The sequence below is a fragment of the Haliotis rufescens genome, unplaced genomic scaffold (genome assembly GCF_023055435.1).
Source record: "Haliotis rufescens isolate VD_foot unplaced genomic scaffold, xgHalRufe1.0.p SCAF_13, whole genome shotgun sequence".
NCBI classification, from domain to species: domain Eukaryota; kingdom Metazoa; phylum Mollusca; class Gastropoda; order Lepetellida; family Haliotidae; genus Haliotis; species Haliotis rufescens.
In genome coordinates this window covers 35,631,343-35,654,713 of record NW_025963813.1, presented here as the reverse complement: position 1 = coordinate 35,654,713, position 23,371 = coordinate 35,631,343, and the positions used below count along the sequence as shown (strand labels likewise).

The window sequence follows — 23,371 nt, the reverse complement described above, 5'->3', positions numbered from 1 at the left end:
CCCAAAGTTGCATGTGTCGATGTAGGATGAAAGGTTGCGTAAATTGCCTGAACTGTGCTCAGAAGTGTGACCGTTATTACACAACGGGGAACAGTATAGGCTGACGTCAATCACTGAGAAGTTCCAGCCAATCAGACAAGCACGCTATCAATGTAAAAGCGTTCAACTGTCAATAGGTGAAACATGCCAATCAGGTAACCATTCCTACCCTGCTGGCAAAAGAGCTTGGGTGTGTCCACGCTAACAACGCCAATCAGATCATCCAAGTATATCGAGACTTGATGTCCATGATTCACACGACTTGGAGAGAACTTTGCATGTAGCAGGAATAATTTCTGTCGACCTTCCACCTGGATCTACCCACAGACATGCTAGTCCGATACTGGGTTGTGTGGACAGCTGCTTTGTACATTTGTTTCTCCTCCAGTGGTCAGGGGATAACTGAGGCAACCTGTGATAATACGTATGGTTTCAACCCTTCCATCGGCTACTTTAAGGATAAGAAGATAGAGAAAGGGATAAGACGACGTGGCAATGCGACTGGTCTGATGGAGTGTTTGCTGTCCTGTAACCGATTCCTTGTCAGTAACTTCTTCTACAACCAGGCCACCCAGGACTGTATTTGTGCGATGTCTTACCCTGGGAGTGTGTTCCTGGTCGACGCACCGGGCTACGATCATTACACTGCACCAGGTGAGAGTTCTATATCATTACACGTCACAGGTCAATTTAACGTTACACTCAGCGATAGTCCAGCTATATGGTCGGCGGTTTTTAAGTAAACAAGTCTGGAACAGATAATCCAGTGGTTCAGATTGTGAACAGCGATCCACGCTGTGTGGGTAAGATGACACGCCATTGACCAATTCACCAAGCCTGACCACCCCATCCATTTCGTCGTATAGATTGCTGGGGACCACTTCTAACCCGGAATGCCCCCGGGGCTATGTGTAATGAATACCATTTTCAACATGTGGCATAAAGTTAGTCATTACTCATTATCAACACGTGACATAAAGTTATTCAGTACTTATTATCAACATGTGACATTATTTACATGTGTCATTAAATTATTCAGTACTTATTATCAACACATTTCGTTAAGTTATTCAGTACCTATTATCAACATGTGACATTAAGTTATTCAATACTTATCAACATGTGTGAGTGAGTGAGTGAGTATGGTTTTACGCCGCTTTTAGCAATATTCCAGCAATATCACGGCGGGGGACACCAGAAATGGGCTTCACACATTGTACCCATGTCGGGAATCGAACCCGGGTCTTCGGCGTGACGAGCGAACGCTTTAACCACTAGGCTACCCGACCGCCCTTATCAACATGTGGCATTAAGTTATTCAGTACTTATTATCAACACATTACGTTAAGTTATTCAGTACCTATTATCAACATGTGACATTAAGTTATTCAGTACTTCTTATAAACATGTGAAATTAAGTGATTCAGTACTTATTATCAATATTTGACATTAAATTATCCAGTATATGAGTCCAACCATTCAGATATGATATCTACATTAACACATGATTGACGCGGATCAGATAATATCTACATTAACACATGATAGAGGCGGGTCAGATGATATCTACATTAACACATGATAGACGCGGGTCAGATAATATCTACATTACCACATGATAGAGGCGGGTCAGATGATATCTACATTAACACATGATAGAGGCGGGTCAGATGATATCTACATTAACACATGATAGAGGCGGGTCCGGTGATATCTACATTAACACATGATAGTCGCGGGTCAGATGATATCTACATTAACACACGATAGACGCGGATCAGATGATATCTACATTAACACATGATAGAGGCGGGTCAGATGATATCTACATTAACACACGATAGACGCGGGTACGATGAGATCTACATTAACACATGATAGTCGCGGGTCAGATGATATCTACATTAACACACGATAGACGCGGATCAGATGATATCTACATTAACACATGATAGAGGCGGGTCCGGTGGTATCTACATTAACACATGATAGTCGCGGGTCAGATGATATTAACACATGATAGAGGCGGGTCAGATGATATCTACATTAACACATGATAGAGGCGGGTCAGATGATATCTACATTAACACATGATAGAGGCGGGTACAATGAGATCTACATTAACACATGATAGTCGCGGGTCAGATGATATCTACATTAACACATGATAGACGCGGGTACGATGAGATCTACATTAACACACGATAGACGCGGGTCAGATGATATCTACATTAACACATGATAGTCGCGGGTCAGATGATATCTACATTAACACATTGTAGACGCAGGTCAGGTGATATGTACATTGTCACATGATAGATGCAGGTCAGGTGATATATACATCAATAGGGGTGACTATTGGTCTTGAACCCACTATTGCAATAACTATTGATTCTGAAATAAACTATTGCGATAACTATTGATATTGCAAGCAACTATTGCGATAAATATCGATAGTTTTCAGTGTATCATTTTAGATGGATTTTAGAGTTGAATTAAATCTTGGAACTGAAGTTTCCTTTGATTGTGATAACAATAACAACAAATAAAAAGTAAAGTTTGAGATATGACTGATTTGTTTGTTTTTTACCCTTATAATTTAAGAAAAAGAAAATTCATGTGTAAATTACTACCAATCATGATCAAAAGAAAAACAAATTTGTACAGCATTGCATGTAATTAATTGATGTATTAAATACAATCGAAACTATCGATATTCCTAACTGAAATCGATACTATTGATCGGAAACTGATTTAACAATCGATTTACATTAACACATGGCAGACGCAGGTCAGGTGATATGTACATTAACACATGATAGATCCAGATATACAGGTACGTGTGTCAACTTACGTTTCGTTTTTATTCGGCCGAAATAACCACCATCAACCTTAATGTATGTTACATGTATACACACTCATGATGCATCCAAGCAACGTGGAACAGGGGCCAACCAAATATACTCTTCAAAAAAAGAAACTTGACACTGACTTTCAAAATGTAATATAATGCGATTGTTTCAAAATAGGACACTGAGACCATAATTGAAACACTGTTTGAAGATCAATGTACACAATGCTCAAAACATTAATCGTGTCACCTAGACAGACACACGTACACGATACAGTTAATGTCACAGGGGTACAGAAAATGTCAGTATCGGTTGTGCCCACCACGTGCATCAATCACCGCTTGACACCGACGACCCATAGATGCAATCAAGTTGTCAATAACACGCTGTTGGATGTGCTGCCATTCATGCTGAAGTGCATCAAGAAGCGCCGGAAGTGTTTGGGGCGGTGGATTCCTTCTGCGAACGCGTCGATCAAACTCGTCCCACATGTGCTCAATCGGGGACAAATCTGGTGACAGGGCTTGCCAAGGTAATGTCTGGATGTTGTTGTGGTGTAAGAAGTCCTGACAAACACGTGCAATATGCGGTCGAGCGTTGTCCTGCTGGAACTGTCCGCCATGAACGTTGACGTGAGGAAGAACGTAAGGCTGTAGGATCATGTCTCTGTAACGCACACCTGTCAATGCACCTGCCACATGCACGAGAGGCGTCCTACCATCGTGATGAATTCCGGCCCATACCATGACACTCCCGCCGCCAAATGGGACAACCTGCTGCACACAGTCGGGGGCGTAACGTTCACGTGTGAGTAGGAAACGGGACTCGTCAGTAAACAGTACATTTCTCCACCTTGCACGTGCCCATCTAACCCTCTGTTGGCACCAAAGCAGACGGTCCGCCAGATGACGTGGGGTCAATACATGACGTCGAACAGGTCTTCGTGCAAAAAGTCCAGCCTCCCTCAGTCTGTTGCGTACCGTTTGATCTGATATTCTGCGTACCCAAGGGATCTGTGTGGTTGTAGACGTGGCTGTGGTAGTGCGGTCTCGGAGGTGTCGCAGCCGGATGTACCGATCTTGTGCTTGGGTTGTCACCCTTGGTCTTCCTGACCTTGGTCTGTCGTCAACTCTGTTGGTGTTGTTGTATCGGGTCCACAGTGCGGTGATTGTCTGTCTGGATACGCCAAAGTGCCTGGCCACTTCTTGCTGAGTTGCTCCAGCTTGTAATCTCCCAATGGCGTTGTTCCGTTGAGCTGCACTCAGTCTTGGCATTCTGTCACCGCGTCTACTGCCCCAAACGCTACGTTTATGTGCTTTGCATGTGTTTTCGCGAATTATAGACACATCATCTTTCAGTTTGACTTATTTGGTTCTCATTTAATGTAATTTTTTTAGATATTTGGCAAAAGGTGGTTTTACATCTATGTCAAGTTTCTTTTTTTGAAGAGTATATATCGTCAAGCAGGTCGAGATGAGCGTGCTGGAGACTGTTAAGAATACGTACGGTGAACACAGTGCTTCTGATGAAACACCCACTTCCAAGGCACATGCAAGGCCGCCCAAAGTGTCCTCGCTGGTTTACGCGCCAATTAGAGATTTTTTATAAAAGTCCCTGTTGAAAAGTAACACACAGTGGAAATTAAAAACGTATTTGGTACATGAACGCATTGTACGTATTTTAATTAACTCGCTTATTTTGAAAAATATGGATAATAAATATTGATAGATCCATTACTTCTAAAAAACCTGCTGAGCAAGCTCGGCTGTTAGTTATCTGTAATCGGTTGTAACGTGTTTTGTTCCTGTTTTTCTCCAGGTCTTATTGGAAAGTATATGACGCAGGCGATCAATGCTTCATCAGCAGTATATGGGTATGTAGTGTTTTAAACCTTGACAATTAGAATTACAGCAGGATATTGAATTATCGCCACAGAAATAAGGTAACATCAATGTCAGAAAATACGATTCGACCAGGGTTTCTCAGCCTCCAATGTAAAGACGTTCTGGTCCACAGTGTTCGTCGTGTGTGAACCGTACACATAAACGTGGTAGCCTCTGGATGGACATTATAGACTGTAGTCCTGTAGAAGCGAGCGTCAGTCTCCACAGTAAAAATGACACTGATCTTGTGTGTTCTCTGCTTTCGTGCAGACCTCCACTTCCTCTGCCAGAAGACGACACAATAAACTATGCAAAGACTGTAATACAACACCTTTCAGCATTCACATCCGCTCTTTAAAAACACGTATCTACTCCTCTAAATATTTTTCAATATTTTGCCCCGCATATTTGGACTCCCCTACCTACCTACCTACCTACCTACCTATGTATATACACATCTATAACTATCTATCTATATGTATATACACATCTATAACTATATATATCTATTTCTATATCTATATATCTATATCTTCAAATATAGCTCCACTTTAAATCGAAAAAAACAATGAAGAACGAAGCATGGTTTATTTCACGATAAGACATTGTTTTATCATGACGTCATTTCTGGAGATTAGAACATGCGCTCGCAGCTTGATGACGTCGTATATTGGACGACGTTATTTTTGAGAGGGAAGTGTCTTGTGAGTTCTTCCCCATCGATGTAGCTGGGCTTCGCAGATAAACGAAGTGGCCGAACGATCGCATCCAAAAGTGGGAGAGATATGACAATCAGTATTTGGAGAAAAGGTACAGATAATCGATGCGAGGATAGTGAGAATATGCGGGAGATACCAAACTTAACCCACCTGTTCGTAAAATGGACTTGTCCGACATTCAGGGAGTCATCATTATTTAAATACGGGTAAATATGTTCAAAGCATGTACATTTTTGTAACATCCTCAAAGAGGCTATACATAATATTTATATCTCATATACGAAATAAACGACCCGTTGTCGTTGTTTATCGTACAATTAAACACCGCAGGGGGTATAAACAACCCGGGGCTGCCCTCGTCATGGTTTATTCTCCCTGCAGTGTTCTATTGTACAATAAACAATGACCACGAGCCGTTTATTTCTTAGATAAGGTGCTATGTGACGAAGAGGAAAATGTTCCCTGCCATGATATTTCTTGAATATTGCTGCTGACATCGTCGTCAAACAATACTCAACCCATTACTCTATTCAGTAAAAAATAATTGTTAGTGTAAGGTAACAGATATTATCAAATGACAGAAATGTTATTTTTGTCAGCGAGACAACGACGAGAATGGTGAAGTAACAGCATTGTCACGTGTGGCCAAGTGACGTGGAAGTAATGTCCCAAGTGGTGCAGTGACGTGTCGTTAACGTCACGTGTGACCCAATGTATTGTGGTGATGCCACTTGCGGCCCAATGACTTGCGATGATTATTAAGTTTGGAAGTGGTGCAGTGACGTGTCGTTAACGTCACGTGAGACCCATTGATGTTGTGGTAATGCCACTTGCGGCCCAATGATTTGCGATGATTTTTAAGTTTGGAAGTGGTGCAGTGACGTGTCTTTAACGTCACGTGTGACCCAATGATGTTGTGGTAGTGCCACTTGCGGCCCAATGACTTGCGATGATTATTAAGTTTGGAAGTGGTGCAGTGACGTGTCGTTAACGTCACGTGTGACCCAATGATGTTGTGGTAATGCCACTTGCGGCCCAATGACTTGCGATGATTATTAAGTCTGGAAGTGGTGCACTGACGTGTCGTTAACGTCACGTGTGACCCAATGATGTTGTGGTAATGCCACTTGCGGCCCAATGACTTGCGATGATTATTAAGTTTGGAAGTGGTGCAGTGACGTGTCTTTAACGTCACGTGTGACCCAATGATGTTGTGGTAGTGCCACTTGCGGCCCAATGACTTGCGATGATTATTAAGTCTGGAAGTGGTGCAGTGACGTGTCGTTAACGTCACGTGTGACCCAATGATGTTGTGGTAATGCCACTTGCGGCCCAATGACTTGCGATGATTATTAAGTCTGGAAGTGGTGCACTGACGTGTCGTTAACGTCACGTGTGACCCAATGATGTTGTGGTTGTGCCACTTGCGGCCCAATGACTTGCGATGATTATTAAGTTTGGAAGTGGTGCAGTGACGTGTCGTTAACGTCACGTGTTACCCAATGATGTTGTGGTAATGCCACTTGCGGCCCAATGACTTGCGATGATTATTAAGTCTGGAAGTGGTGCACTGACGTGTCGTTAACGTCACGTGTGACCCAATGATGTTGTGGTAATGCCACTTGCGGCCCAATGTCTTGCGATGATTATTAAGTTTGGAAGTGGTGCACTGACGTGTCGTTAACGTCACGTGTGACCCAATGATGTTATGGTAATGCCACTTGCGGCCCAATGACTTGCGATAATTATTAAGTCTGGAAGTGGTGCAGTGACGTGTCGTTAACGTCACGTGTGACCCAATGATGTTGTGGTAATGCCACTTGCGGCCCAATGACTTGCGATGATTATTAAGTCTGGAAGTGGTGCAGTGACGTGTCGTTAATGTCACGTGTGACCCAATGATGTTGTGGTAATGCCACTTGCGGCTCAATGACTTGCGGCGATTTTTAAGTTTGGAAATAAAAAACTCTTTATCAGTCCATAAATAGAAAAGAAGAATTATTGAATCACAAGATGATGTACTGAAAGATGCAAAAGCCTATTTTTCGAAAGTTTTCTCAACACATGACATTTATAAAATTGACCTTATATCACTACTAAATGAATGCAATATTCCTAAACTATCTAATAAAATAGCACTAAGGTTGGGCGGTGAGCTGACCTACAATGAGGTAGAAGGAGCTGTTAAACACTTAAAAAAGGACAAGAGTCCTGGGCCAGATGTATATACGGGGAAACTTATAATTATTTATGGAATGCACTTTGGAAATATCTGATCAAATCTTCAACGCTTACAATATTGTACAATTATTAGTTTCACAAAGACTAATAACGTGTATCCCAAAAGCAAATAAACCCAAACAATATTTGAAAAAAATGCGACCAATAAGCTAACTGTCAGTATTCTATAAAATCTAATCAATAGCAAATAACAAAAGGTAAAATATGTGTTTAACACCCTGATTAACGAGGATAAAAAAGGATTTATGCCTGGAACATACATTGGCGAAATCACAAGACAAATCTATGATCATCTGGAATATACCGATATCTATCCGATACGAGGTTTATCATTGAGTGAGTGAGTTGGGTTAACGCCGCTTTTAACATTATTCCAGTTATATCACGGCGTGTCAGCTTAATGTGGGAGGAAAGCCCGAAGTGATGCAGGTCTTAGACGTTTACCACTTCGGTGAAACCCACGAGCACGGGTATGGTGCTGACAAACCTAGAAACATAATCGGGGTGAACCGGGATTCGAACCCACAACCATAGGTTTCTGGCGTGTCCAGGGGACGCAACTCTGCACAGCGAATCGCGGCGCCTTAGACGACTGGGCCACCCGTGCCCCCTAGATTGTGAAAAGGCATTCGATACAGTTGATTGGGAATTTATAGACGAAGCGCTAAACCTTTTTGTTTTTGGAATGTTAATAAGAAGATGAATAAAAAACCTGTATAACGAATTCAATCAAGAGTACTTGTTGATGGCTTTGGATCCTCATTTTGCAAAATATCAAGGGGTTGCAGACAAGGTAATCCTTTGTCTCAATATATCTTTATAATATGTGCTGAAATACTGGCAATAATGATAAGAACACCAATAACATAAAAGGTATTACAATTGGTAATATTTAATATTTAATCACACAATTAGCAGATGACGCACCATGCTCTCTAGACCATTCAGAACGAGGCTCCTATACTGAACTACAGGTTCTCAGCTTTTATGTTTTTCTGGCTTAAAACTTAACATGACATAACAAGGATACTCTGGGTAAGACAAAATGCGCCCCAGAATATACCTATGCCAAAAATGGAACCTTGATTGGAGGCAAGATCCTTTCCATCTACTTGGAATTAATATCAGTCCTGATCTCGACCAAATGATTGGCTTGAATTATGACAATGTATTTTGAACATATCCAAGCTAAAACGTTTTAAAAAGGTGCGTTTTGTTCATTTTGGGAGGTGAACCCGACATTGTAAAGAGAAGTCAAATTATAGGTGAGCAAGTGAGGGAGTATGGTTTTACGCCGCCTTTAGTATTATTCCACCAATAAAACGGCGGGGGACACCTAAAATGGGCTTCACCCATTATACACATGTGGGGACTCGAACCCTGGTCTTCGGCGTGATGCGCGAACGCTTTAACCACTAGGCCACCCCACCGCCCCCAAATTATAAGTGAGACATCAGTTGGAGGTATAAAATGTCCCAAAATACTAGAATTAATATATGCACCAAAAAACATCAATGGTACCTAGAGCATCAAAATCGATGTCAAAGTAGTGTCCATTATTCTTTTTAAATATACCTCTTTCAGGACCCTATACTGCATTCACAATTACTTGCAAGACATTAGGATTACAAGTGATTACTAAGATAAGAAATGAAATGTAATACTGAAAGGACCTCATTAAGGCCTGGTGGAAATTCATAGACAACATCCACTTGGAGCGTATAAATGACAAGGGTATCCTTGCACAATATATACGGCATAACATACAAATGGGAAATACCAGCATATTTTCTAAAAAATGGTTTGTAAAAGAGGTACGTTTCATTCGTGATCTTGACAATCCATGTCATTCGAAACCTTTAAAACCGTTTTTCTCAATTTGAAAACCAACTTTATAACCCACACAGAGACAGAAGTCAACGGTTACCAAAATTTGCCATCATTCTGCAATTTGCCATTTTTACCATTTCATATATATCACCTGAACAAAGATAAAATAGGTTTAATCAAATCTTGCCAACAAACTGTCTTCTTAAAATGGGATTCGTAGACAGTACAAGTTGTAGCTACTGTTGTAATGAAACAGATTATATACAAATATTTTGGGAATGCAACAACGTGAGCTCCATCTGGTGAGATATGGAAACTTGGATATCGCACTAAATGCAAAGGCCGGCAACAATATCTACAGAAAATGTTGTTTTTGGTTATTTATCGAAAAATAACAATCCTTTAAACCTTATTATTATTTTGTCCTCACGAAACATTTTCAACTTTAGAAATAACAACTATCCACCTACAAACCAGTTTAAACAGGAGCTCAATGAATTTTATAAGTTTTAAACGTTTATAAAGTTTTCTTCCGTCATTAATAAAATAGAGATCACTTCAATAAGCTTTGTTAAGCTATCATGCTTTATTTCTTTGAATACAATATTATGCAAACCCGTATAAGTTTTAGAAAAATAAAAATAAAATATTTTTTTATTGTCTGCGGCCCAGTGAGGTAGGGTTACTTGCACGTGCATCCCAATGGCGTTGGGGTAATGTTGCGTGCGGCCCAGTGATTTTGGGCTGTTGGTAATTGCGACCCAGTCACGTGGAGTTAATGTCACGTGCAAGCCAGTTGGTGGCTGGGCTAACGCCATGTCACGATAACAGGTATTATTGCACCAATAAATTTGGGTAGTTTACGGTCACTTAAGGAAAAGAACAGTTATCCTTTATCAGAAATGAGGATGCTCAGATTTGGGGGAACTGTCAAGTAACATTCGGAAATGCGAAATGCAGGTAAACAACAACTAATTTATCCAGGTGAGCTACCTTTTTTAACATTACCATGAACATTAATAATGACCTATATTGTTACATTTTATTCATCCATGAATAAAACACTAAGGTTCATGTTCCCCTTCTTTATATGGTAAATATCAATGTATGTGACATGCACTATTTAAGTTTTTATCTTTTTAAGCTTTAACATTGGAGGACCTTTTACTGGCTGGAGGCCAATGTCTGATGATCAAGCTCCGTGGGTTGAGGTGAATATTGCTTCATGCTGTCGAAGTGTAGCAGCTGCGGTAGAAAGCCTCCGCTACGCTTTCTACACAACTATGCTAACAGTTTGCATGCATAACGTACAACACTCATCATGCTAACAGTTTGCATGTATTAAGTACAACACTCACCATGCTAACAGTTTTCATGAATTAAGTACAACACTAACCATGCTAACAGTTTGCATGTATTAAGTACAACACTAACCATGCTAACAGGATGCATGTATTAAGTACAACACTAACCATGCTAACAGGATGCATGTATTAAGTACAACACTAACCATGCTAACAGGATGCATGTATTAAGTACAACACTAACCATGCTAACAGGATGCATGTATTAAGTACAACACTAACCATGCTAACAGTTTGCATGTATTAAGTACAACACTAAACAAGCTAACAGTTTGCATGAATTATGTACAACACCATCCATATTAACAATTTGCATGTATTATATACAACACTAACCATGCTAACAGTTTGCATGTAGTAAGTACGACACTAACCATGCTAACAGGATGCATGTAGTAAGTACAACACTAACCATGCTAACAGTTTGCATGTATTAAGTACAACACTAAACAAGCTAACAGTTTGCATGAATTATGTACAACACCATCCATATTAACAATTTGCATGTATTATATACAACACTAACCATGCTAACAGTTTGCATGTATAAAGTACAAGGCTAACCATGCTTACAGTTTGCATGTATTAAGTACAACACTAAACAAGCTAACAGTTTGCATGAATTATGTACAACACCATCCATATTAACAATTTGCATGTATTATATACAACACTAACCATGCTTACAGTTTGCATGTAGTAAGTACGACACTAACCATGCTTACAGTTTGCATGTATTATATACAACACTAACCATGCTAACAGTTTGCATGTATTATATACAACACTAACCATGCTAACAGTTTGCATGTAGTAAGTACAACACTAACCATGCTTACAGTTTGCATGTATTATATACAACACTAACCATGCTAACAGTTTGCATGTAGTAAGTACGACACTAACCATGCTTACAGTTTGCATGTATTATATACAACACTAACCATGCTAACAGGATGCATGTATTAAGTACAACACTAACCATGCTAACAGGATGCATGTATTAAGTACAACACTAACCATGCTAACAGTTTGCATGTATTAAGTACAACACTAACCATGCTAACAGGATGCATGTATTAAGTACAACACTAACCATGCTAACAGTTTGCATGTATTAAGTACAACACTAACCATGCTAACAGTTTGCATGTATTAAGTACAACACTAACCATGCTAACAGTTTGCATGTATTAAGTACAACACTAACCATGCTAACAGTTTGCATGTATAAAGTACAACACTAACCATGCTAACAGTTTGCATGTAGTAAGTACAACACTAACCATGCTTACAGGATCCATGTATTAAGTACAACACTAACCATGCTAACAGTTTGCATGTATTAAGTACAACACTAACCATGCTAACTGGATGCATGTATTATGTACAACACTAACCATGCTAACAGGATGCATGTATTAAGTACAACACTAACCATGCTAACAGTTTACATGTAGTAAGTACAACACTAACCATATTAACAATTTGCATGTATTATATACAACACTAACCATGCTAACAGTTTGCATGTATTAAATACAACACTAACCATGCTTACAGGATGCATGTATTAAATACAACACTAACCATGCTTACATGATCCATGTATTAAGTACAACACTAACCATGCTAACAGTTTACATGTAGTAAGTACAACACTAACCATATTAACAATTTGCATGTATTATATACAACACTGACCATGCTAACAGTTTGCATGTATTATATACAACACTAACCATGCTAACAGGATGCATGTATTAAGTACAACACTAACCATGCTAACAGGATGCATGTATTAAGTACAACACTAACCATGCTAACAGTTTGCATGTATTAAGTACAACACTAACCATGCTAACAGGATGCATGTATTAAGTACAACACTAACCATGCTAACAGTTTGCATGTATTAAGTACAACACTCACCATGCTAACTGGATGCATGTATTATGTACAACACTAACCATGCTAACAGGATGCATGTATTAAGTACAACACTAACCATGCTTACATGATCCATGTATTAAGTACAACACTAACCATGCTAACAGTTTACATGTAGTAAGTACAACACTAACCATATTAACAATTTGCATGTATTATATACAACACTAACCATGCTAACAGTTTGCATGTATAAAGTACAACGCTAACCATGCTAACAGTTTGCACGAATTAAGTACAACACTAACCATGCTAACCAGATGCATGTATTAAGTACAACACTCACCATGCTAACAGTTTGCATGTATTAAGTACAACACTAACCATGCTAACAGGATGCATGTATTAAGTACAACACTAACCATGCTAACAGTTTGCATGTATTAAGTACAACACTAACCATGCTAACAGGATGCATGTATTAAGTACAACACTAACCATGCTTACATGATCCATGTATTAAGTACAACACTAACCATGCTAACAGTTTACATGTAGTAAGTACAACACTAACCATACTAACAGTTTGCATGTATTATATACAACACTAACCATGCTAACAGTTTACATGTAGTAAGTACAACACTAACCATATTAACAATTTGCATGTATTATATACAACACTAACCATGCTAACAGTTTGCATGTATAAAGTACAACGCTAACCATGCTAACAGTTTGCACGAATTAAGTACAACACTAACCATGCTAACCAGATGCATGTATTAAGTACAACACTCACCATGCTAACAGTTTGCATGAATTAAGTACGACACTAACCATGCTAACAGTTTACATGCATTAAGTACAACACTCACCATGCTTACAGGATGCATGTATTAAGTACAACACTAACCATGCTAACAGTTTGCATGTATTAAGTACAACACTAACCATGCTAACAGGAGACATGTATTAAGTACAAAACTAACCACGCTAACAGGATGCATGCATTAAGTACAAAACTAACCACGCTAACAGGATGCACGTATTAAGTACAACACTAACCATGCTTACAGGATGCATGCATTAAGTACAACACTAACCATGCTAACAGGATGCACGTATTAAGTACAACACTAACCAAGCTAACAGGATGCATGTATTAACTACAACACTAACCATGCTAACAGGATGCATGCATTAAGTACAACACTAACCATGCTAACAGTTTACATGCATTAAGTACAACATTACCATGCTAACGAGACGCATTTTGACCGAATATGCTTCCTGGCGTCATCTGAGAGACTAAGTATTTTCTGTTGATGAAATTGAAAAAAATTGGCTATCGCGCTGATGTGCAAGTATCTTCCAATGAAAGAGCTAGCTCCAACAGCAAAACATGCAGACACAGACACGTAGTCAAGTTTAGGGGATAGTGTTCCTTACTAGGCCACTATTGTGAGGTGGAGTTCAGAGTTCAAGAGGGAATGAGAGAGCACAGATGGTGATCCATTGATGTTGACATTTTAGACTCCTTCGGATTGATTGGTCCGCCAGTGTTATTGACCATGATTCTCTTATGAATATATTTCTTTGACATCATAGCACTTTCAAAACCTGATTTACTTAATAAATGTTGTGAAAGGCAATGTTTCGAGGCGTAGGCTATTTATGGTAAATATAGCAATATATTGTTAATTTCAGTGACATCAGTTATAAATACAGTTTGGCGATCACTTATTATGTACTGTGGCGTGATGTCTATTTAGCATCCCTTAATGTTACCACTTATTGCCTTCTATTGTGGAAAGGTTCTCATTTGTTATATCACTGATGATTGCGACCCGTGTAGGGTCGTGTTTGAAAGGAATTGGTCTTCAGCAGCTCATGCTTGCCGTAAGAGGCGACTAACGCGGTCGGTGAGTCGGGCTCGATGACTTGTTTGATGCATGTTGTCGTATCACAATGCTGAGATCGATGTCAATCACTGGATTGTCTGATCCAGGCTGATTAATAACAGATAACCGTCATATAGCTGGAATATTGGCTGGAGTGTGGCGTTACACAACAAACAAACAAACAAACAGAACTCATCATGATTGCACGCAATGTTGATAATGCAAAAGCATATTTGGAGGTGTTTTGTTCACAAATATAATAATAGTGTTTTGTTCACAAATACAATAATACAACGATTGCCTCTTCAACAGATTGGGATAGATGCTTTCCTGTACTTCGCTGAGATTCGAATCTCCCCCAACATTGCTGCTATCACGAAGGACATCTGGTTTCGGGACGCCAACGGAAGCTGGAGAGTAACATGGACGAGAAACGACGAGGAATCTCTGCTGAGCAGTTTCTTCATTCCACATTGTTTGGTTGGTTTTATATTGTACAGGTTGCATTGTTCCCAGTTTGAACGCGGTTAAAACGTTCGCTCGTCACGCCGAATACCGGGTTCGACTCCCCACATGGGTATCAATGTGTGATATTGATGGAATGTTGCTACAAACGGCGTAATGCCATACTCATTCACTCTCACTTTTAACATATTTTTCATTGATTGGCGTGAATAAGTAGAACACCATATACACGTTTGGGTATATATGGAATTACCACGGATACGAGTTAATAAAATGCAACATTCAGTGTGTCTGCCACGTGCTCAAATCAGGTAAAATCCAATTTATACCGAATATTAGAACTGAATATTTTTGTTCACTTATGGACGTATAATGTAAATGCAGGTGTGGCCCTTATGCAATCTTTGCAAAATAAAATAAAAGTAAATTCTTATGAATAAAGAAGTCAACAATAAAAACTTCACAAATTGTTTATTAAATCGGTAACATACAAACAACCTGCCAACATTGTCATCAGCCAATCAGGAAACAGTGAGTCAGCCAATGGTGGGTGTATCCTAATGTTTCAAAACTTTTGTTTGAGCTTGGTTAGCCAATCAAATGTCATGGAATCACTTGCAATTTATCATATTCATCAATAGCTGTAAGGTTTAAATACACAATGGTGTGATATATATATATATATATATATCACACTTATAACACGAACACGCTTATAACGAACTTACTTTTTTGTCCCAAATATTTGCTGCAGTTAAGCTGTATATATGCTTATAACGAACTACGGTTATAACGAACATAAATTAGTGGTCCCTTTGAGTTCGTTATAACCGTAGTTTACTGTATATATATTTTGAAGTGACGCGTAGATGGATAAAATCAACCTTGTTATTACACAGCCGAACTAGGCTGGAATTACTGGGCTCGATCGTAGCGCCACCAGTGGCTATTACCAGTCATGTCCCTTCTAAGCCTCTACTATGGACCAATCAGATTCCACCTCTCGTATCACTTGCGTTTGCTTCACATAAAATGGTGGCGGCCGGTCAGTTAGATCTGATCGACAATCAAGATCTATATTCTGATAAAACGGGTCTTACATCGCGAAATGCATCAAATCACGTGAGCACCTTGATTAAAAACATGAAAACATTTGGAAAATATCTGCTGACAACGAGTTAGCAGTGAACATGCTTTGCAAATCCTGCAATCGACCGAAATCTGTACGACAGTGTACGTACGAACCGGATTTCGATTTCGGTGCGCCATTTTGATTGGACTATGCATAGACTCGTTAGTCCAGCCAAAATGTAACTCCATAATACTAGCCTAGTTCGGCAAGGGTGGAAACTGGACTTTTATAGTCTGTTAACTCCCTTTCCTCGGGAAGATGATTGGGACCATGACAATATAACAGTGACGAAAGAAGTGACAGAAACAGTTCCATCGCCATGCATCGACCTGTAAAATAGCCTTGCGTGACATTACATCAATATCAAGTCAACAGTCTTGAAATAACGCCGTGTTTTTTTTTACAGATGCTGCCTTTTCCAACAGACGCAGTCAGAATCACAATGGACAACCACAGCAGTGCCCAAATTCTAAATATATACTTGTCTGGTCGTATGTAAATCTGGGATACTCTCACGATACCAAATATTGTTTAGAAAAGAGTTTGGAGATGAGAGTTAAACTTTCAGTCACCTTCCCCATGTGAAGTCTGTATACTACATTCATGCAACATACACTCTTCGAAAAAAGAAACGCACAGGTAGTATGTAGTCCATTGAACCTGACTACGCAAAAATCCGGTATATAAATTGGATAAGTATTATTGGAAAATGTTGGTGGCCTGATATTCGACAAACGGTGCGTCAAAACGCATCCATTGTCGATCTGCAATGTCTTAAACGGCATTAAATATATCGACTTTATTAGGTACAATAAATTTACTAAACATCTACCCGTGCGTTTCATTTTTTTTAGCCGATTATTGTTAATATTTTGTAATATTGATGTTTGTTTGTTTGTGGTTTAACGCCGCAATATTCCAGCTATATGACGGTGGTCTGTAATTAATCCAGTCTGGACCAGACAATCCTGAGATTGGTATCATGAGCATCGATCCACGCAATTGGGATACGATGACATGCATCAACCAACTCAGCGAGCCTGACCACCCGATCCCGTTAGTCGCCTTTTACGACAAACATAGTCACCTTTTACGGCAAGCATGGGTTGCTGAAGTTATATTTCTGTTCCCGGATCTTCACGGTCGTAATCATGATGTAATCTTGATCGTTGTGATATCTTGTTGCATTAAATGTGATTTTGTCTTAGTATGTGAAAGTATTTACAACTGCCCCGGGGGTCGTGTGGCCATTAATATACAGTAAACTACGGTTATAACGAACTCAAAGGGACTACTAATTTTAGTTCGTTATAACCGTAGTTCGTTATATGTACATATACAGCATGACTACAGCAAGTAGTCGGGACCAAAAAGTAAGTTCGTTATATCCGTCAGTTCGTTATAAGCGTGTTCGTTATAACCGTAGTTTACTGTATTTACACTCGAGGTCATTTGTGATAATTCCATTCTCTTCAGAAGTCCCTGGTAGTCTGTAAGAAAATAAATGTTAAATAAATAAATTCCTATTAGATTGCAGTCTGAAAAATATATGTGGAAAAGAATTAAGATATTGACAGCTGTTTTTATTTTATTAATAATACTGCTGCAGACACAAAGGTCACCAGCTGGACAGCAATATCGTAGTGTTTTATGTACTGATGTTGTTTGTTATATTTGAATAAATGATTTTGCGCATCATGTCGATCGTGGATACTTGACCTCCTCCGTGGTCTAGTGGTAGAGCGTCAGTCTGGAGGGCGGTAGGTCGGGGATTCTTGACCTCCTCCGTGGTCTAGTGGTAGAGCGTCTGTCAGGAGAGCGGTAGGTCGTGGTTTCTTGACCTCCTCCGTGTCAAGTCCGCCTCATGTTGAAATAAAGCTTGTCAAATCCGCTCTCTTCAAGTTGGTATGAAGCTTGTCAATTCCTCTCTCTTCAAGTTGGTATGAAGCTTGTCAAGTCCGCCTCATGATGGTATGAAGCTTGTCAAGTCCGCCTAATGATGGTATGAAGCTTGTCAAGTCCGCCTCATGATGGTATGAAGCTTGTCAATTCCTCTCTCTTCAAGTTGGTATGAAGCTTGTCAAGTCCGCCTCATGATGGTATGAAGCTTGTCAAGTCCGCCTAATGATGGTATGAAGCTTGTCAAGTCCGCCTCATGATGGTATGAAGCTTGTCAATTCCTCTCTCTTCAAGTTGGTATGAAGCTTGTCAAGTCCGCCTCATGATGGTATGAAGCTTGTCAAGTCCGCCTCATGATGGTATGAAGCTTGTCAAGTCCGCCTCATGATGGTATGAAGCTTGTCAATTCCTCTCTCTTCAAGTTGGTATGAAGCTTGTCAAGTCCGCCTCATGATGGTATGAAGCTTGTCAAGTCGGCTTGGAGTCGGATATTATTATTTGACGTTTTGAACTTGGGTGATCTCACACCAGCTCGTTGATTGTGCTGACATTCTATTAATGGGATGGTGCTGGGATTCTAAATGATGATCATAGGATTCTGACACACCAAAGGGACACAACTTTTCCCAGTGAATTGTGCCGCACAAGACAACTGTGCCTCCTATATCCATACTGATCTACAAGTGGGCGAAGTCCAATCTCCTGCTATCAGCTGTGGAGTTACTGACCAATCTGCCATCACCAATTGCTGGAAGCTGGTGATCAGTCGGAGCCGGGGCTCAATCTCCAGATACAGAGATCCCGTCACAGATGCTGACCCGGCGCTCACTGACCGTAATACAATGTACGTCCACGCCCTGCTGCCCCATCATTGCTAAAAACAACCATCAACACTGACCAACACCGACCTACATCACCCAAACCTACCAGATACAACCTACCAGATACACACAACCCTACCAAACACGCACAACATGCCAGGCACACAAAGTGAGTGAGTGAGTTAATATTTTAAGTCACATCGGCAATATTTCAGCCATATAGTGACTATCAGGCACACACAGCATACCAGACACACACAACCCTACCTGTCACACGCTTGTGTCCTGGCATAAGCATGCCTATATGAATCATTATCAAATTGGGATGATACCAGATGTTCGCGAAAAGGTGGGCGTATCCATTGTTGGCATCCGTCACAAACACATGCACAGGCAAGTAAATTGTTCACCTGAAAGAACATGCTGAGTGCAGCGTTAAACAACACACAAAACCAAAAAAACAAACACACACACATACTCTCTCTCTCTCTCTCTCTCTCTTAATTTTTAGTTCAGGTGGGTGAATCTACGGCAAGGAATGATCAAAATGACACATAGACACATGACACATTTGTGAGATGTCCAGCATTTCACATACTGTTTTTTCAGTTAACTACAGATGAAATGGACTTTCACTTTTGACACATTGCCCTGAAGATTTGAAGACAGAGATGTAACTGTTTGTAGACAGAGCATTAATCAGGAACAAGGACTAACTTTTCGTGGATGACATTGTTTGTATCAGACATATCTTTTCCCAAGGGGGCACGGGTGGCCCAGTCGTCTAAGGCGCCGCGATTCGCTGTGCAGAGTTGCGTCCCTTGGGCACGCCAGAAACCTAAGATTGTGGGATCGAATCCCGGTTCGCACCGATTATGTTTCTAGGTTTGTTAGCACCATACCCGTGCTCGTGGGTTTCACCGAAGTGGTAAACGTCTGAGACCTGCATCACTTCGGGCTTTCCTCCCACATTAAGCTGACACGCCGTGATATAACTGGAATAGTGTTAAAAGCTGCGCTAAACCCAACTCACTCACTCACTCTTTTCCCAAGCCGGAAGTCATGTCACTAGACCGGAAGTTTAATATTGTTAGAGCAATGAGATTTTTGTTTAACATTGTTTTGTATTAGACATATGTTATCCCAAGCCGCAAGTCATGTCACTAGACCGGAAGTTTAATATTGTTTTGTATTAGACATATGTTATCCCAAGCCTCAAGTCATGTCACTAGACCGGAAGTTTAATATTGTTAGAGCAATGAGAATTTTGTTTAACATTGTTTTGTCTTAGACATATGTTATCCCAAGCCGCAAGTCATGTCACTAGACCGGAAGTTTAATATTGTTTTGTATTAGACATATGTTATTCCAAGCCGCAAGTCATGTCACTAGACCGGAAGTTTAATATTGTTTTGTATTAGACATATGATATCCCAAGCCGCAAGTCATGTCACTAGACCGGAAGTTTAATATTGTTTTGTATTAGACATATGTTATCCCAAACCGGAAGTCATGTCACTAGACCGGAAGTTTAATATTGTTTTGTATTAAACATATGATATCCCAAGCCGCAAGTCATGTCACTAGACCGGAAGTTTAATATTGTTTTGTATTAGACATATGTTATCCCAAGCCGCAAGTCATGTCACTAGACCGGAAGTTTAATATTGTTTTGTATTAGACATATGTTATTCCAAGCCGGAAGTCATGTCACTAGACCGGAAGTTTAATATTGTTTTGTATTAGACATATGTTATTCCAAGCCGCAAGTCATGTCACTAGACCGGAAGTTTAATATTGTTTTGTATTAGACATATGTTATTCCAAGCCGGAAGTCATGTCACTAGACCGGAAGTTTAATATTGTTTTGTATTAGACATATGTTATCCCAAGCCGCAAGTCATGTCACTAGACCGGAAGTTTAATATTGTTTTCTATTAGACATATGTTATCCCAAGCCGGAAGTCATGTCACTAGACCGGAAGTTTAATATTGTTTTGTATTAGACATATGTTATCCCAAGCCGCAAGTCATGTCACTAGACCGGAAGTTTAATATTGTTTTGTATTAGACATATGTTATCCCAAGCCGCAAGTCATGTCACTAGACCGGAAGTTTAATATTGTTTTGTATTAGACATATGTTATCCCAAGCCGCAAGTCATGTCACTAGACCGGAAGTTTAATATTGTTTTGTATTAGACATATGTTATTCCAAGCCGGAAGTCATGTCACTAGACCAGAAGTTTAATATTGTTTTGTATTAGACATATGTTATTCCAAGCCGGAAGTCATGTCACTAGACCGGAAGTTTAATATTGTTTTGTATTAGACATATGTTATCCCAAGCCGCAAGTCATGTCACTAGACCGGAAGTTTAATATTGTTTTGTATTAGACATATGTTATCCCAAGCCGGAAGTCATGTCACTAGACCGGAAGTTTAATATTGTTTTGTATTAGACATATGTTATCCCAAGCCGCAAGTCATGTCACTAGACCGGAAGTTTAATATTGTTTTGTATTAGACATATGTTATTCCAAGCCGGAAGTCATGTCACTAGACCGGAAGTTTAATATTGTTTTGTATTAGACATATGTTATCCCAAGCCGCAAGTCATGTCACTAGACCGGAAGTTTAATATTGTTTTGTATTAGACATATGTTATCCCAAGCCGCAAGTCATGTATATATAACACGGGGCTTCTACAGGGGATGTACGCTGGGTTGTACGTTATCAAATTTAAGTTATTTAAATTTTCAATTAAATATAAAACCTCGGGTTTTTTTGGTCCTCAGTTTAATTCTGAGCGACAGTTTGCTTTTAATACTAAAGCTGGGTAATTAATTATAAACTGTATCTGTAATAGGGCATGGCAGCAGCTTGCAGAGTGACACATCATTTTTCCCGCGTGCATAGAATTAAATTATCCTTGTGTAACGAACTGTATATCATTGTCGTGGTGTGAATAAATCGGGAAAACACGTGTATACAATTAAATCTATGTAAAATGATTTAAGAGTAACCCTAAAAACTGCGTGAGTGAGTGAATGTTTGTTCAACACTGCAGTCAACAACCCGGCACAATACAATGAACTTCTGTGGATAATGGACCAAAGTGGTGAATATCTAACACCTGTATCACGTCGGGCATTGCGCCCACATTAAGCTGACACGCCGTCATATAATTGGTTTGTTGGTTTGTTGGTTTGTCGTTTAACGCCGCACTCAGCAATAATACAGCTGTATGACGGCGGTCTGTAAATAATCGAGTCTGGACCAGACAATCCAGTGATTAATATTATGAGCATCGATCCACGCAATTGGGATCGATGACATGCATCAACCAATTCAGCGAGCCTGACCACCCGATCCCGTTAGTCGCCTTTTACGACAAGCATAGTCGCCTTTTACGGCAAGCATGGGTTGCTGAAGACCTATTCAATCCCGGAACTTCACGGGTCCGCCGTCATATAACTAAAATTCTGTTCAAAGCGGCGTAAAACAAAACTGTCACTCACTGTGTGTGTCACGAACTGTATGGTGGTGGTGGGGTGGGAATACATCGGCAACAAACAAACTTAGACATCGTTATGATGTGGGGGCCATAGGTTATTTAGTAGAGGAAATCCTGATAGTAGTGAGTGAATGTTGTTTACCCTCTGTCACCTGTAAATAATGAGTCTGGTCAGGCAAATCTGAACGAATAAGGTACGATCCACGCCAACGGGGTCTAAGAGTGAGTGAGTGAGTGAGTTGGGTTTAACGTCGCTTTAAACAGTATTCCAGTTATATCACGGCGTGTCAGCTTGATGTGGGAGGAAAGCCCGAAGTGATGCAGGTCTCAGACGTTTACCATTTCGGTGAAACCCACGAGCACGGGTATTGTGCTGACAAACCTAGAAACATAATTTGGGCGAACCGGGATTCAAACCTATAATCATAGGTTTCTGGCGTACCCAAGGGACGCAACTCTGCACAGCGAATCGCGGCGCCTTAGACGACTGGGCCACCCGTGCCGCTCAGGGGTCTCAGAGCTGACTATTATAGTAACATATTATGTCAAGCATAATGCACTGGGGATGATATTGCTGGATTGTTGCTAAAATCCAGCGTAAAACCACGCTCACTCACTCTTCTCACACGAACGCGCCGTTTGAATTTGTCTTCTATGAGTGAGTGAGTGAGTGAGTATGGTTTTACGCCGCTTTTAGCAATATTCCAGCAATATCACGGCGGGGGACACCAGAAATGGGCTTCACACATTGTACCCATGTCGGGAATCGAACCCGGGTCTTCGGCGTGACGAGCGAACGCTTTAACCACTAGGCTA

At 40.1% G+C, this 23,371-nt stretch overlaps 1 protein-coding gene across 1 annotated transcript; it reads left to right on the top strand.

Annotated features, from left to right (window-relative positions):
• The first annotated feature begins 311 nt into the window (after nt 1–311).
• Nucleotides 312–16,992, top strand: LOC125378808. The gene is made up of 5 exons (XM_048394782.1): nt 312–693; nt 4,710–4,764; nt 10,709–10,775; nt 15,035–15,202; nt 16,726–16,992. The coding sequence occupies exons 1-5, from the start codon at nt 369–371 to the stop codon at nt 16,816–16,818; spliced, it is 708 nt and encodes a 235-aa protein (XP_048250739.1). The 5' UTR covers nt 312–368; the 3' UTR covers nt 16,819–16,992.
• Nucleotides 16,993–23,371: the final 6,379 nt, after the last annotated feature.